We start from the raw sequence: 18,155 nt of genomic DNA, 5'->3' as shown, positions 1-18,155 counted from the left end.
GGCAGATTATGCAGGCCTTCGGTTCCATGCCTATCTATATTATCTTATCCTTTTAAATCTCCCATCTTATCCGGATTATACACCTTATCCACCCATCCATCCTTAACATCTGCTAGGGTAGATAAATCCGAATTTGAAATTGAACCTCCTGGATTGTTGGCGATAGCATTATCGAGTTCCTGGATAATTTCCTCAAAAACCGGCAAGGACAGATTTTTGAAAACATTTGCTGCTGCCTTCGACACCGGTGAAGACCTCCCTACTGGCCCGGACTCCTCTGTCAACATTCTGTTTTCATCCAACAAACCGGGAAGACGTGGTTGATCCGCCTGATTGTCGGATACCAGAGATGCTGTTGATGATGGTCGTAAGCTCCCAGGACTCATATTCTCTCGACCACCACCATAGACTTCATAACCTTGCACAGTTACTGATACTTTCCTCGACGGGTTATGCTGGGACGCCCTTATCCAAGCGCCAAACTGTTGTTTCGCCGTCAACAGCGAGCCCTTGCTTTGAAGCCACAATATGCAATCCTTATCATCATGAGAAAGTTGGCCACACCAGTAGCATATATTTGGCAACCTCTCATATTTGAATGATATCCAATGGGTGATATTCTCTCATAGTGTAGATTTTGGTTGGTGAAGCAAGCAAGAAGAAGAGTTCCATTAATTGAAAGGGTTATAAATTTTCATGAAAAATCATGATGCACTCTATTGAACAAGTGCAAGACCAAGACCCTCATTTGCGCTCACTTAGTTCTCCATTTCTCAGTAAAAATTTAATCCACAAGCACCATAACTAGATATACTCTTTTGAAAAAAAGAAAGAAAAAAAAGAAAAAAAATGTGTTTCAACTTTCAAATCCCCTTCGCTTAGGGACAGACCCAAGATTTTAAGCCAGAAAGAGTGGCCGTATAAGCAAAAAAGAAAGAAAAAACTCAAAATAGACATTCATATAGTATTAACAAATTATAAATACACAAAATCATTGTTTCTTAATAAATTAAGATGCAATCATTTACCATCAAAGAAAAAAAAAAAAATTTAATGCTAGGCTAACTTCTTCTTCATTTTTTTTTTTTTTTTTTTTTTGAAGTTAGAGTATTTAGAAGAGGGAGCCAACTACAAAATTGAAAAATAGCATATGTTAAAAAAAAAAAAAAAAAAAGGGCCGAGCCCTACCGGGGTCTGTCCCTGCCTTCGCTCCACTTGTTGCAAGAATATGTGTATATATAGAAAAATAAGTTTATATTATACATTGAGAATGAAATTAAATATATCTTTTCTAACTTTAACTCCTTTAAAAAAAAACCAAAAATATTTTTTAACTAAGCTTGAAAATTGGTGGTTATAAAAAAAAATAAAAATAAAAAAGCTTGAAAATTGGTGAAACAACATGTTTATACACGTGGAAAAATAATATTACTTTATTAATAATCATTAAAAATAGCGTTGTAGGAAAAATATTTTCAAGAATATCATCTTCATAAAATTGTGTTTAGAAAATACGATTTTACTTAAAATTCTGTTCATGTGGCAAGAACTGATGAGACGTGTCCACCTAGAAATTGTGTTTCCAAAACACGGCTTCAATTAACATTGAAATTGTGTTTTGGAAACACGATATTAGTGCAATTTTTTTTTTTAATGCCCCCTAATTAAATTTCACTTACCTTCACTCATATAAGTGTAAAAAATATAACTTCAAAATTTACATTGCAATTGTGTCGTAAAAGCACAATTAGTGTAAAAAAATAGAATTTAAAATTTACATTATAAATGTGTCTTAAAGACATGATTATACAATTTGCCAGTTTTTAAAATATGATTTAAGTGTAAAAATATAATTTTAAGTTTGCACTTAAAATTATGTTTTAAAACACCGTTTCACAATTTGTCTTGAAAGTGTGAAAGTGTGTTTTAATGTAAAAACACAACTTGCCTTGCCCAAATTGCAAAATCTCAAAATTTACATTGAAATTGTGTTTTTAAAACATAGGACTGATTTGATAAGTGACTTCTAATAATGTTGTTTGTATTTTTTAGAAAAAATATGTAAGTAAAAAAATATGTAAAAATACATACAATATTATTTAAATATTGAAAACTGTTGTTTAAACACGAGTCCTATTATTTGAAAATCATGTTTCTGAATACAGAGATCCATGTGGAGAGTTTTCTAGTCAATTTTGTTAATATCATGTTCTGAAAACACTATTTGAAGAAAGGTGAGAGTGAGACAACTATTTAAAATACTTTTTACTTTCTTCCAAAAGGCTTTATTTATTTATTATAATAAATAATATTATTATTCCAAAAAACCCAAAAACAAGAATTGAAGTACGCTCCAAAACCCCAGAGGCGGAGGTAGAACAGAACAGAGAACAGAGAGACGCGGACGCTTCACTAACGTTCGCCAAGTGTGTGCACCCGTCTCTCTCTATCTCTTCGCTCAATAGAATAGAGATAATGGAGGGAGGGAATACGAAGAAGAAATCATCTCCTCTCACTCTCCAACAATTCGTCTCCATCACCGCCCCTCTTCTTGATTTGGAGAAGGTTCTCTCCCTCTCTTTCTATAATTCATTCTTTCATTTTCTTTCTTCAACTTCGCCTATAATCAATTTTGTTTTCAATTAATAGGATTGCAAAAACTAAACAAGGAAAAAGAGAAAATTAAATGCATTTTTTGATTTTTTTTATATATATATATAAAAATGGGTTGTAGGAAGCTGAGATATCAGCGTCAATTAGTACAGGCGCGTCCAGAAATGTAGAGACTGCTCAAAAGAAGGGCTCCACTATTCTCAACTTGAAGTGTGTTGATGCCCAGGTGACCTCTTCAATTCTTTTTTTTTTTTTTTATTCTTTTACTTTTAATCAAAACCCACCATTCATATGTTGCTGTGAAAATTGGAAGCAATCCAAAACAAATTAAAAAAAAAAGAAAAGCATTACTATGCATATATATAAAATGTCACACCCAATGCACAAAGCTCCCGCTTTTTACGGGATCTGGGACAGGTAATTGGTAAGTAGCCTTTATTTATTTGTAAGTAACGATAAATTACCGAAATAGTGAATTCACTATTTATTAGAAAATAGTGAATTTAATCATTTAACTAGTAACATGCCTTCGCACCAAGGTCTGACCTTATATATATCAAACATAGAAAAAACAATTGGGCGGTGGGCCAACTAATGTAGCGTTTGGTAACTTCGAATGAATTATGGCAAAAAACATTCTTCTAAGAAGTAATGTTGAAACTATTACTAAAATGTAAGTATATTGAATGAAATTGTGTTTGGTTATGACACTGGAGAATGCATCTTTTTTTCTTTTTCTTGCACTTATTTTGTAAAATGAAGTGAGCATTGCATTACCCAAGTTTTCTTAAAGTTTTTCTTTAACTGTGATTCTGACAATAGACAGGTCTAATGGGGAAAACTCTTCTTGAGTTCCAATCTACTAAAGGGGATGTTCTTCCTGCTCACAAGGTGAAGATTCTACAATTCCTTTTGATTAATTGTTAAATCTGATTCTTGAGGTGATTCTTTGTTCTTCATCATACTATTTAGTATATTATGACTTGCATTGAAGCACACTGTAGTGTTTTAAATTAGGCGTGTTGAAAAGATATCCTAGTTTGGAACCATCTAGTTTTCTATCTCAATTTTTGACTGTTTTTATTTATTATTATCGTTATCGTTATTTTCTGGTTGTAGTTTGGAACCCATGATGTGGTTGTTTTAAAACCAAACAAGGCTGATTTAGGGTCTCCTGCGCTTGGACAAGGGGTAGTTTACCGGTTAAAGGTAATTCCGAAGAAACAGAGCGTTGGGTGATTATTTAACAGTCATGTTTGTTTTCAGTTTGCAGATGACTATTTTTGTGACTGCTTACTTTTTCTGGTGATTTGGTGTGTGTATTGAACAGGACTCATCAATCACTGTTGCTTTTGATGACATCCCAGAAGACGGTCTGAATGGTTCCCTTCGTCTAGAGAAAGTGGCAAATGAGGTATGCTGTTAAAAATTTTCTATTTACTTAAAAGATTTTTTATGTTGGCATGAATTGTTACCTAAGTCAGACAACAAGCCAGTTCTAAATCATTTATTTGAGTGAGTTAGATTTTTATGAACCAATATAGAGATCACTTAGAAGTTTGTAAGAGTTCAAATTGCTGGATATTGTGAACAATGTAGTTACTGAGCTTTCTTGCATTGAATCATATCTGTCATTCATATCAAATTAACTGTAAAATTTGGTTTCTAGTTTCTACAAGTTACAAATCCAGAAAAGAGGCCCTGGAATACAATTCCTGGTGTCTCATGTCCATGCTGGGATTTTTTTTAATCATCAAATGTACTGTGGTTATAAATATTCATTGAAGAAAAAAATGCTGCAAGTATTGATTGATTATGCAGGTTACCTACCGTAGGATGAAGGATGCATTGATACAATTGAGTAAAGGTGTGCAAAAGGGGCCTGCTTCTGATCTCATTCCTGTCTTATTTGGAGAGAGGCAACCGACAGTGACAAAGAAGAATGTTACATTCACCCTCTTCAACTCCAACCTAGACCACTCTCAGGTGCGTAAGTTTAATCTCTTGTATTTCTCATACACAATAAGGGTTTGTTATTCAGACAGTTTTTTTTTATTTTTTTATTTTTTATTACTAAATTATAATGAATACTTATTTTTATTATTTGCTATTTTCTACCTTTAAAGTATTTATTTCTTTGTGATGAACATAATCGTGAAAAAGAATGACTGACTAAGGCAGCTAACCAAAAAAATATGGAACATAAAAGATACATCTTTAGCTCCACAGCTGAACACCCAATCCCATCAAAAGTACGACAGAATGGTCCGCACAACCCAATGAAGCATGGCTCCCAAACATTGACAGAATGATGGTTATCAAAATCCTCCTTCCAGCATGCCAACACCTTGACCACCCTCTTCAGCATAACTCAATACACTCCAAAGAGATAAAACCCCACAGACCATGGATCATGCGCATAGTCACAATGAAGTAACAAAGGATTCTAACAAGTGGTGGTTGGTTTCTCTCAAAATTTGAGACTACTTCCTTTGACTGATTTTTTTTTAAAACTTCACTCTCAATTGGATTGTTTATGGTTGACACACTCATTTCTCTAGTTTTGGAGTCTAAATGATCACCTGTCTAAAATTTTAGGGGTAAACAACAATTGGAGCTGAAAGATAAATGAATAGAAAGATATTTCTGAATAACCATTGATGAAGTTCTAGATATTTTGGTGATGGATTCTCTTATAAAGTAAATCAGTCTCTCATTTATTTATTATTAAATGATCAGCCCATTTTGAACATGTGAATTTCTAAATAAGCTAACTCTAATATATATATATATATATATATATATACACACATATATATTGATTGGCAAGTCACCCATTTACCTAGCGAGCCTTCAACCCATGATCAAACCCTCCACCCCATCACTCTAATATGTTGTAGTTTAGTTTAAATAATTGGGTCTTGGTCATCCTGGATTGGATTCAGAAACTTTTACTAGAGTTGTCATGCCTGTTTAGGCTTTGTATATAACTAATATTGTAGTCTTATAAATAAATAAATAAAACTAATATTGTAGTTACTTGTTTTATACGTGTTTATGTGTCTAGTGTTGTCATGTCCATGCTTACTTTATATATATATATATATATATATATATATATCTCTCTTTGTGCATGCTCCCTTTCTCACAAACTAAGGTACTTTGTCTCTACCTTTTTTCTCCAAAGAAAGATGCCATTTCGAAAGCCCTGTCATCAAAAAATGTATTTTTGCTGCATGGGCCTCCTGGAACTGGAAAAACTACTACTGTAGTGGAGATTATCTTACAAGAAGTGAAACGTGGATCAAAGATTCTTGCATGTGCTGCTTCAAATATTGCTGTAGACAACATTGTTGAGCGACTCGTTCCTCACAGGTAAAGGTGATGCCTTGATTTAAGGGGAAATAATTTTTAAACTGAAAATTTAGCATAAACTCTAGTGAAGCAGGGATGTATTGAGTATTTATTTTCTGTAAGCCACACAGGTCATCTTTAGTTGTCAATCTAAGCTATTCTATCAGCCTATCATGACAAGTTTGTGTACTATACACAAATTTGTCAAGTGAAAGGTTGTTTAAGTACACCATAATTATTATTATTTTGATCAGAAATACACAAAAATATTTTAGTTATTGATCTCAGATCACCTGTTTATTATGCTATTGAACTTCTTTGTTTTTAGCTACCAATGGGCTCCAACCTTCCGTCATTTATTGTTAGGATTTGTATGGCACATGGCATACAAGAATTGCCTTGGGCTGATTTTAGGATTGGTAGTGACATGGCTTTCATGAGTTCCATTCAACAGAGTAGTAGGGTAGATTAATAGGCCCTGATATGTCAGTGTTATATATCACAGTGTTATTAACATAATTTACTTGGAAACTATGTCCGTAGTGGATTATTCAAAACTAAGCATTCTCAGACAACTAAGCATGCCAAATTTGTGTCAACCTTATCTAATTGAACCTGTTATGCTTTTAGTATTTTCCAGCTGATCATGTTTTCCAGCTGATCATGTTTATTTACCTATTATGTGCCTTTTGAATGATGATCAACTTTGATCCTAGCTGTTAAACAAAGATGTGTCTGGATTGTAGGATCAATTGTATCAAATGTATGCCTAACATGTATATTGACTTAAATTATGTGCCTTTTGAATGATGACCAAGACCAACTTTGGTCCTATCTGTTAAACCAAAATATATGTATATATCTAATTCAATCTGATAGGCTTGTGGTGTTATCAACCTATCATGTATATTTACTTTCATGTTGCTTTGGAATGATGATAAACTCTTCTCCTATCCATTAAACCAAAATTTGTCTGGCTTGTGTATATATGTGATAAAGTATGTACATACCTATGTACTTTGTTATAAAATGGTTTGGTTTCATCAAATGGGCAAGCATTAATATCATCACTGATTCTCTATTTCCATCTCTTTTGTTAGAGTAAAGTTGGTGAGATTGGGGCATCCTGCACGTTTACTACCTCAAGTATTGGAGAGTGCACTAGATGCACAGGTACATAAAACCTTAAGTTCGAGGGAAAAACTTATTACTTGGAATTCCTTTTGTTTGGTAAAAAGAATTCTTATTGTCATGATAGTGGTATCTTATTAATTATACATGATTTTGTATATCTTTGTGTTGTGTGCCTTGACTTTTTTGTTTGCTGTTTGTGAGTGAATGCCATGCATACTTGTGTGAGCATATGGAGATTTTCTTTCTTGCTGTTTCATTATTTTCTGTCAAATAATAATAGCATGGTGGAGGGTGTAGGCATGGATTCAAGACCCACCGGGTGCATGTGTAACTAATAAAAATGTTGTAAATCCATATTACTTTAGCATCTTCTAGTAAGTGATTGTGGTACTGAGGACTAGACATTTAATTCATTCCCTGAAATATAATGAAGTAGTTGAAATTTTTTTTTAATAAAAAAAATGTGGTGCTGCTTTCACACACCTTTTCATCTTTGATCAAAACTTATTTTCAACTTACATATCTGGTTCTTTGCTTTTTAGGTTTTGCGAGGGGATAATAGTGCTCTGGCTAGTGACATTCGGAAGGAAATGAAGGTAGGGATTCTGAATTTATTTCAAGCCTAACTTAGTAAACAAAATTTATCCATGTATGCAGTTTCTGTTATTGAAAAATGATACTTTACTATAAGCGTTAATTTTGTATAAGTTTTGAACTGATCAAAATATGTTTGTACAAGTTTTAAGACAAAAACTGTGGTATTCATTCATTGAGAGAGACTTGGTATATCCTTGGGCCTGATTGGCTGTTGCATTGTATATTATTCATAAAAAAACGTATGTACAAGAAGCTATTCCTTCTTTATTTATTTATTATTTGTTATGGTTCATCTGGTTTTCTATTCTTTGCTCAAATGGCACTTCCTCTAATAAATGTAGGAGAGTGAGGTTGTGGGTTCAAAACCCACTGGGTGGATGTTTAACTTATCGATAAAAAAAATGCAGGAAATCTTCCTGCAAATTTATTATTCGAGCCAGAATTCATTTCGTGCTTTCTTATCAGTTACTTTTCTTATATTATATTATTATTTAATGTTTCAACTTGTCCTTGCTGTATTTCTTCAGGCCTTAAATGGGAAGCTGTTAAAAACAAAAGACAAAAGCACAAGGAGAGAAATTCAGAAGGAGCTTCGGACTCTTTCTAAAGAAGAGCGTAAAAGACAGCAACTGGCTGTTACAGATGTAATTAAAAATGCTGATGTGGTGTTGACAACTTTGACTGGGGCGTTATCCCACAAGTTGGATAACACTTCTTTTGACTTGGTGATCATTGATGAAGCTGCTCAGGCACTTGAGATAGCATGCTGGATAGCTCTACTAAAGGTAATGTTACACACATATGAACACCAAAACAAATGCATGCACTTCCACTAAAAATGCAGTTATGGGCACATGTTAAATTTGTGAATTTGATAATTTATGATGCACATGTTTAATGCTTATTATTGGTCTTTGGATACAGTTCTTTACCTGCTACTATGAGAAATATTGGTCTTCAAAGATATCTAAATACAAAATGCATGATATATTGAAAAAAGCTTTAATTGGGTATCAATTATCTTTGTTACGGATTTTAATTGTTTTAGAAAAAGGGACTTTAAAGGTATCAGAAACAAACCTTTTTTTTTCCTTATAAAAAAAGGGTTTGTTCTTTGGGTTTTCCAAAGTTGTTCTGTTTGAGATAAAGGAAACCCAATGTCCAAAGAAGAAAAGATAATATTGATTATAATCCAGTTCAATCATACATATAGAGTGTGTAATTCTGAGCACCAGTTCACAATCTGAGTTAATTGTTTTAGGGTTCAAGATGTATACTTGCTGGTGATCATCTGCAGCTTCCTCCAACCATCCAAAGTGTTGAAGCTGAGAGGAAAGGTTTAGGAAGAACCCTCTTTGAAAGACTTGCAGACATGTATGGAGATGAAGTTGTGTCAATGCTCACTGTCCAGTACCGTATGCATGAGCTTATTATGAATTGGTCATCTAAAGAGCTTTACAGCAGTAAGGTGCTCATGTCATGTCTGGATGTTGGGTTGAGGAGTATTTTATCAATCATCAATTATGAATTTTTTATGTTTGTGATATTTATAAGGGGGAATTACGGAATGAGTAATGCTATGGACACAACAAAAAGCCACAAGAATTTCAAAACATTCTCAAATTAGCATGCCACATCATTAAAAAAATTTAAATTGGAGATTGTGGTGGGCCCATGTGTGAGTTGGCATGCTAATTTAGGAATGTTGTGAAACGATTGTGTCCATAGCATTATTCTTATGGAATACCTAATTGTGATTAGGGCTAGTTTTATTTTGTCGCAATAAAAATTCAAGATCTACTCTAGCCCCATTGTGCTTTGGACTAGTGTGAAATCGTTAACTTTTCAGTTGTAATAACTGAAAAACAGCATTTGAGAACCACATGCCTTTTAAGCCAATCATTGAGTGGCACACGTCCATAATTTTGCATCCTAAAGGACCTAAACCTCTACCACCATGGATGATGTCCATGGGACCAAATCCCTTGCCCTCCGTTGCCTACCCTCTCTTTACTCCAAATTCTAACCCCTTACTTCTCTCCACTTAACGCTTCACTCCTATCACCATGTCACCTCCAAACTCCTCATCAAGGTCTAGGTTACCCGTTACCCCCCTTTGTGTGTGGATGATTTTGGGTGGTCAGATATGGGTTTATGGTGGCTGGTAGTGGGTTTGGGAGGGAAGATTTCGTGGTTTGTCATGTGCTATATGTGCAAAAGTAAGTTGATGAATTCACTTAATCCAACCCATAGGGAGGTTTATTGTAGGTTTTGAAAAGTCATGGATGTAAAGTAAAATAGGCTCAAAGCACTGGTATTGTATAATTTCCCCCATTCATAAAGAAAAGAACCCCTCCAACCTTCCCTACCCAACCCACAAAAAAATAAAAAATGTATTGAATGTATATGTATTGAATGGTTCCCTCCTATTTCAGGTTAAAGCCCATCCGTGTGTTGCTGCGCATATGCTTTTTGATCTTGAGGGTGTGAAGAGGACCACTTCGACAGAACCAACCCTTCTTCTCATAGACATAGCTGGGTATGCAGTCTGTTGTTATCACATGCTGAATAATGTATCTGGTTTTCACAGTTGTTGCTTAGGATATCCCAGTTGGGAGTATGGAACAGCATTGAATGGTTTCATGCTTTTTCTGCTTAAAATTCAGAGTCATGTGAATCCTAAACAATTCTACGAAAATCAGAAGAGAGAGCTGTATCAACAAAATGCTTTTCATATGACAATTGTAACCAGTTCATAAATATCCAATTCAGGTGTGATATGGAAGAGAAGAAGGATGAAGAAGATAGCACATTGAATGAGGGTGAAGCTGAGGTTGCTATGGCCCATGCAAAGAGACTTGTTCAAAGTGGAGTCCAGGCTTCTGATATTGGAATTATCACCCCTTATGCTGCACAGGTATATAAGTTTCTTTTGTGGGCTTTTGGGTAAATTCTGCTGGTCACAAGCCTAGAAGTGGAATACCATATATAAATACACACACAGCCAAGAGCCTCATGGCTTAATAGGCGCCTCCTAGTGTCTCCAATGGCGCTCATGCGCATTAAAAATACACATACGTACATATTCATATATACAGATAAATCTACTTAATAAGAACATTCTGACCAATAGCAACTAAAGAGATAGTTCTTTTGCAATGCTTCAAAGACCATGGAAAGAGCAAATAAGAGGACTTTGAAGAGCCGGCTAAGTGTATTACTCCAATATCAACTCTAGAGGAACCAAATTACAACAAACTGCCAAATCCCCCAGCAGACCTTAAAATGTACTTTGAAGTTCTCAATGCAAAGTCGTCAAATGCAAAGCCAACTCCATTCTCAAGCTTCTTTGTTAGAGATGGTTTTTCCTAAAAACATGAAATTCTTCCAAAGAGCTTAGAAATGTCAAAGGCAAAAATGTACATGACATATTCAAAAGAAGCACATAAATTTTTTTCCATTCTCTCAACAAAAGTAATATTTCATTTATAAAGCAAGTAAGCATGCATGCAGTGATACAGGGAAAGAGGTTGGGTTCAATTTAATGCTCTTATAGCAGTTGAGAGGCCATATCTTATCTGATGCAGGACAGCCTAGGCTTCCCACCTAGATTAATCCCACAGTAAACGTTAGGTTTCACCACCTAATATTGTTTGGATTTACCACCAAACGCAATGCAAACTTTGCGTGAATAATCACTAAATAATATTAATAAGTGTCTAAAAGTCTGATTATAAAATAAATCATCTGGAGCTTTATATAGAGCTTCTAGGAATCTCAAGAGATAAAGATACTCAAATACTAATCTAAACTAATCCAAATACTAAACTAATCCTTTTCTAAGGATATGCAATTCAATCCCTATCATAACTCAAACTAAATAAATAAAAACATTAAAATTTAAAATTATCCAATAAAAATCAAAATGAAATATTGAGATAGTTTCTGGTTATGCTCCTGCAATTGATCTTTAAGAATATTGATTGAAATTTTGAGGCACAATCTAACAAATCCAATCTTCCCAGAAACAGAAGCATGTGAAATCAATGATAAGTCACTAAACAATTGAACTGACAGAGTATCGTCATGAGGACTAGACAATATTTTGTGTAGGCTTGAACTTAGTCATCAACAAAAAAAAATGTTTTCTCTTATTAGAATGCTAAGAATTTTGGATATATGGCCAGTGTCAATGGAAAAATTCTAAACAAAAGGTTCTTTCTAGTTTCTATATAGCCCTACGGACTTTAGAATCTACAGATTACATATAAAATGGAGCACCTTGAGTTAAATATTTCATTCTTTCAAATAGATGTGGGTGTGGTACTTCAAATAGATCTGAAGCTTAAGATCTTTGTGGTTCCAATTTCTAGTCAGTCCTATAATAATAAATTTCAGAAGCCAAATCTAATCACTAAAAAGGCCTCTTTGGATAACCCAATGAACTAATGGAACATGAAAAGCTATCAAAATCATAATTGTAGAAATTCCATGAATTCTCACATCAAAAATAAAACCCATATCTCAAATTTTCAACTTTGTACATGAACGTGTTCATGTCATAATAAAAGAAAAAAAAAAAAAAAACAATAGCTGCACATGTCTAACACAGTTCTGAATCGAAAGAATAGAACCCATATATGATATATCATAACAGCATTTTGGAGAAGAGATTTTTTTTTTTTTTTTTTTTTTTCCCTTTCAGAGAACTCCATGTCTTTCAAACTAAATTCCAATCATCAAATCTATTACTCATTAATAATGTATTTAGTAATGCAGGTTGTGTTACTGAAGATGTTGAGAAGCAATGAAGACAAATTGAGGGAAGTGGAAATCTCAACAGTTGATGGCTTCCAAGGACGAGAAAAGGAAGCTATTATTATTTCGATGGTTCGATCGAACTCAAAGAAGGAGGTACTTAAAGCACCTCCATTACTATTATATATTCATTTCTTTAAAATATTTAGGCTAAAATACTTTTTTTAATTGTTTTGTTATGCATGTAGTGGGTTTTAAACCTATAACCTCACTCTTCAACTATTTTTATGGGAGAAATAGGTTTCATTTGAGTTAGATCACATTGGCACATAATCTAGATTACATTTTACTCCCTCAAACTTTAGTGTCACTATTATTTTGGTTCCTTAAGTTTTAAAACTTGCAATTAACCCTTTATATTGTCAAATGGTTATCATTATGGCTCTTCCATATCGAAATATCTGCATTTGGGTTATAGATTTAAAACTACGGCAATTTGGAAACCATATCGGAGAAGGAAATGCGAAATTAATGGGGTGGAAGAGCATGCTTTCAAGTCAAACTACGACATGAATACGACATGGATACAACTAGGCTATGCGGATTGAAAAGTTGCAAATAGATTTTTAATGGGGTTGTTTAGGAGATGCATGTAAATTCCATCTTGTTAATTGGAAGATGATTTGTGAACTGTATTGGAGGATTGGGCATGAGGATTTTGGTGTCTTTCAACCAAGCATTATTGGGAAAATGACTTTGGCTGTTTGTCATGGAGAAAGATGCTCATTGAAGGAATGTAATGCCAAAAAAATATGGTTGTGAGTGGAGTGGCTGGTGTCTGATGGCGAGTAATGGTCCTTAAAGCATTTGCCTTTGGAAGCATATCAGAATGGGCTGGGGTAAGTTTTCTAACTTCATCAACTTTGAGGTTGGTGCTGGTACTAATTTTTGTTTTGTCATGACTGGTGTTGTGGGGATGGGATTCTTAAGGATACTTTCCCAGATTTATATAGAATTGCTCAAAATAAGGAGACCTTTCTGGTAAATTATGTGCTGTAATGTAGATACCACCTTGAGTTTGCTTTCTTTTCATGGATTGCTGCTTAGGGGAAAATTCTGATTATTGATAGTTTGTGGAAGAGATGCATTATCGTGATAGAATGGTGTTATATGTGCCCTCTGGTGGGTGGGGTCAATTGCTCATAGGAGTTTGATTTACAGTGAGGGTTGTTGTACAGTATGCTTTGCGATGTGCGACTAATCTAAGTGGGGAAATTGTGGACGGACCATCTACTTGGCTACAAAGTTGTGGACCGTGGTATTGGGCTTCTTTGGTGTTCAATGGGTTATGCCAGAGTTATCTTCTTGGCAAGGTCAGTTTGTAGCCATTGAAATATAAAAATTTGGAAAGCGGTTCCTCGTTGCCTGTTGGAAGTCTTGAGGGACGCGAATAGACTTTTCCTGAGTTGAATTTTTTTTTTTTTTTGGTTTTTTTTCCTTGTGTTTTTTGTTTTAAATTTTTGTTTGGTTGGATGTCATCTTTGTATTCATTTTCTTTTACTTTTCTCTTAGATCTAATTGATTATTGTACTTTGAGAGTTTGATTGTGATGCACCCATTATTTAAAAAAAAAGGTCACCTTCACTGGGATGCCACTTTAATAAGAGCTATCCAGGATTGGGAGATGGATGCCCTAACCAATTTCCTAAAATCTCATTTACTCCACAAAGGTTAAAAAAGATGTTGGAAGAGACCAGATTTATTTGAGGTAAAACCTTTCTATAGAGTACTATGTGCTGAAGTTGTGAAGCCTTTTCCGTGAAAAGGTATTTGGAGGGTTAAAGCCCCTATAAAAGTAGCATTTTACTTGGACAGTGACCTTCGGGAAATTTTTGACAATAGATAGCTTATGAAGATGAAATATAATTGTTATGAAATGTTGTATGTGCAAGATGGATGGAGAATCAGTTGATTATTTACTTCTACACTACATTATTGATTGAGAGTTGCGGTCTCTAGTATCATGTATTTTTGGGGTGTTGTGTCATGCCTGGGAGGGTAATTCATATGCTGGCTTCTTGGAAGAAGAGGTTTGCTGGACATCAGAAAGGTGATATTTGGAATGTGATCCCCCTGTGCTTAATGGGGACCATATGGACAGAACAAAATAGCTGGATGTTTGAAGGAACTGAACGAACCATGAAAAATCTTAAAATGATCTTCTTCCCTGTATGATTGGATGTCTATTTCATTCTTTCTCTAATTTACTCTAGTTCTTAGATTATTGTAATTTTAGTTGATTTGTATTTCCTTTTGAGTACAAAACCTGTGTACTTGGATGTAATTTTTGTCTTACTTTTAATAAAATTTCTTACTTATAAAAAGAAAAGAAAAGGAAAGAAATGGCCCTTCTGTATGGTTCAAGTGATTGGTGACTGTTAACTATCCCTAAGCTATGTCTTTTAGTTTGAAACTTGGGAAAAAATTATGAACAAAATGATGTCATTTAGGGGTAATTAATGGTTAACAATTAACAACACTTGATGGAAGGGCCACATTGACAGCAATTCGAATGTTCTTTTTTGAAACTTGAGAGACCAAAATGGCGATGACATTGCAGTTGGAGTAAAATAATTTTAGTTTATATGGTAGAAATTCCATTTACTATCAAGATTGTAGAATGGAAGGAAATTGAACTATTTTTTTTCCAAAATATTTCAGGTGGGATTTCTGAGTGACCACAGGCGAATGAATGTGGCTGTGACACGGGCTAGAAGACAATGCTGCCTTGTCTGTGACACTGAGACAGTAAGTAGTGATGGATTCTTAAAACGATTAATTGAGTACTTTGAGGAGCATGCTGAATATCTAAGTGCTTCAGAGTATCAAAATGAATAAGCAAAGATACCTAGGTAAGGTGGCTCTTTGCTTTTTATTTTTATTTTTTATTTTTTTGGGGTGTATCAATCTATTGGTTGTGTTTTGTGGTACAAAAGAGTTGATCTGGGATACTCTTTTTAAGACCTGTCACCACATTCTTTTTTGTGGCGTACAGAAATGAGAAAAGCAGAAGAATGGTTTGAAGAGAAGTATGGTGGTATAGCAGATTGGAGGTGTGTTGTTGTTGAAGGTGATGCAGGGCCTCATTTTTGGTTCATTTCACTAAAAAATCCTAAGTTGGTCTGAGTTGGGAATGTTAATTGAAGACGTAAAAGGCTTTTTTGTATTGGGCTGGGACCAGTTGAATTTCTATTATGTAAAAGTCGATATGAATGGGCCTGCAAAATACTTTGTTTACGTAGCAAAGAATGAATAAATGTGGGTTTGTGCCTATCCTTTCCGAGTCCTTTTGTTACAAGTAATGTAGAATTTTCTTTTTGTTATTAATAAAAACTACTATCGCTTTTCATTAAAAGAAAAAAAAAAAAGATAAGTAGGTGCAAAATCCTACTAAATGAGATCAAGTTGCTGACTGTTTAAAAGATTTTTATGGTAATGCTTGAACCTCCTCATTTAAAATGGGTGAAAACTTAAAACTGAAGATATGGATGTGTGACAACTATATTCATAATTACCTAGTAATTGTAAAAAGCCTACAGGAATTTTTCACTAAAGTTTCACCTTTTTAATATAATATAAGTTTACCTTTTCTTAGTGTCCACGAATGTGTCACGTTAGAATGCTTTGCTTTTTCGTTTTTGAGTTTTGGCCCTAAGAGTCAACTTCATTGCTCAGTGTTTTATCATTTATTGACGCAGTTTTTATACTTTTAGCAGACGTGATCATTGTATATTGAATTCCTGAATATTTAATTGGCAACTACCTGGGCAAATATGACTGATTTCTATGCGTAAGCCAAACTTTTTTCTTCTTGGTTCCTTTTCGTACAAACCTTACAATCGATTGTGTCACATAAAAATTAAGTGTATTAGTCCTAATATCTCAACTAATTAAAAATGTTGACATATATTTTTGCACTTATAGGTAATTACAATGTTCATCCTTAAATACTAACTTATAAAGTAGTATGTATTCTAAGATCAATATTGTGGTTTGCATTTTAAAGTAACTTATGAGTCAGCACCCTAATGAATTTATTCGATAAACCTACATCGATCTAAGTTGATGATTTTGCCAAATTCTACCCACCATCAAATGGTGCCGATTTTGACTCTAGAAATTCTGTGGATTTTGGCTTGGATCTACGGTGAGATTCTACACATTGAAACCATCCAACATTCTCTAAAAATGCAAAATCTTAATAGCGTCTACCACCCAAGACATCCTTTAAATCACATTTACGATGAGAGAGAGAGAACACCCCTTCTCCCGAAGTTACGAGGGTCATTTTGCCGAGTTCCTTCGTCATGGTTCTCTCAAGCGCCCTAATATACTCTCTCATTCACCTATGTCAGTTTGGGGTACGGTCAGTTCACTGGGAGGATCACTCCCCCCAAATTTGAAGTATCAATCAAATTAGTTTTGGTGACCAAGACCAAGGTATCTCACAATCTTGCCTTTGATGCCCAACCTCAATTCCACCAATCAAGATGAACCTCCCCAGTGTCATGATTGCATAAGTACCTCAGCTTCAATGGCGTCCTTTTCCATCCAATAGATTTGGTTCAGTGATAATTTTCCTCTACACCCTAATTAAATTTTAAACTAATTAATTTCACCATTAATTTAGTGCATTCATTCATAAATGTTTATGGCGCATCCTTTACAATTATCAATTTATCCATGACGAGTGTTCTATATGCTCCTCATAATTAATTTTATTGATAATACTTGGTACATATGATTATACAAATAGAAGTTTGCCAAATTAAATCAATAAAATGCAAACCTTAAAATCAATTTATGTCACATGAAAATTTAGTATATTAGTCATATTATTAACTAAATAGTAGGTATTTGCAAAACCAAATTACAAAAGCTTAATTAGTAATTTTTATATCTCAAAAAAAAATTATATAAAATTTTTTTTTATTGATTTTAAATATAAAAAGTTCACTTTTAACATTTTTTGCCTTATGCCTTTATACCCTAGGGGAATGCTCTTAGATAGGATGGGATATTTGGACAAAGAATTTGTTAAACAAGCATTATTTTATACCATGGGACTTACATCCCATCATTTATATTAAACTCTATACTTAAGAAATATTAAGGACAAAATAGGAATTAAATAAAAAAAATACATGAAACTTGAATCCCTTCCTTTCTATATTTTCCCAAAGTAGATGAATTAAAAAATATTATATGGAATGGTTAGAAAGAACTCCAAACCTTTCTCAAAAAAAAGAAAGAACTCCAAACCCCTTCAAAGTCTAAAAAGAATATAAAAATGGGAGAATTAAATTCCCATCCTCATTTTCCTAATCTCTAGTGAAGAGGATAAAAATTAAGGTTGACGGATTCGTTCAAATAAACTTGATGGTACTAAATTAATGGGTTATCAAAAATAAGACGACAAATTGAGGTACGGGACAGAGAGATCACGTGACGGATGGTCCTCTTATATGGACGGATTCTAGGTACATGGGCCCGAGGCAGACGAATACCGAGGCCACGTGGAACCCACATGGCTTAAGTAAACTCCAAGGAAACCTAAATGGAAATATCTTGCGCCCTACGATAGCCCCTGCTCAATCAAGTCCTTATATGGGAAGAATTCCGCAAAATACGTACATTTA

At 34.1% G+C, this 18,155-nt stretch overlaps 1 protein-coding gene across 1 annotated transcript; it reads left to right on the top strand.

The window, feature by feature from the left end:
• The first annotated feature begins 2,326 nt into the window (after positions 1-2,326).
• On the top strand, positions 2,327-15,802 carry LOC115953163 (DNA-binding protein SMUBP-2). Its single transcript, XM_031070697.1, has 16 exons — positions 2,327-2,565; positions 2,735-2,839; positions 3,436-3,504; positions 3,733-3,822; positions 3,944-4,027; positions 4,435-4,599; positions 5,801-5,988; positions 7,068-7,140; positions 7,644-7,697; positions 8,226-8,483; positions 8,960-9,166; positions 10,134-10,237; positions 10,471-10,615; positions 12,478-12,612; positions 15,178-15,368; positions 15,512-15,802. The coding sequence occupies exons 1-15, from the start codon at positions 2,476-2,478 to the stop codon at positions 15,352-15,354; spliced, it is 1,944 nt and encodes a 647-aa protein (XP_030926557.1). The 5' UTR covers positions 2,327-2,475; the 3' UTR covers positions 15,355-15,368; positions 15,512-15,802.
• Positions 15,803-18,155: the final 2,353 nt, after the last annotated feature.

The sequence above is a fragment of the Quercus lobata genome, chromosome 7 (genome assembly GCF_001633185.2).
Source record: "Quercus lobata isolate SW786 chromosome 7, ValleyOak3.0 Primary Assembly, whole genome shotgun sequence".
NCBI classification, from domain to species: domain Eukaryota; kingdom Viridiplantae; phylum Streptophyta; class Magnoliopsida; order Fagales; family Fagaceae; genus Quercus; species Quercus lobata.
Note: the sequence above shows the minus strand (reverse complement) of the source record. Positions and strands in the feature narration are given on the sequence as shown.

Coding starts and splice junctions, on each gene's coding strand:
- LOC115953163 (XM_031070697.1), top strand. CDS start 2,476: ATGGAGGGAGGGAATACGAAGAAGAAATCATCTCCTCTCACTCTCCAA. Junction 2,566..2,734: donor CTCTTCTTGATTTGGAGAAG/GTTCTCTCCCTC, acceptor AATGGGTTGTAG/GAAGCTGAGATATCAGCGTC. Junction 3,823..3,943: donor GGGTAGTTTACCGGTTAAAG/GTAATTCCGAAG, acceptor TGTATTGAACAG/GACTCATCAATCACTGTTGC.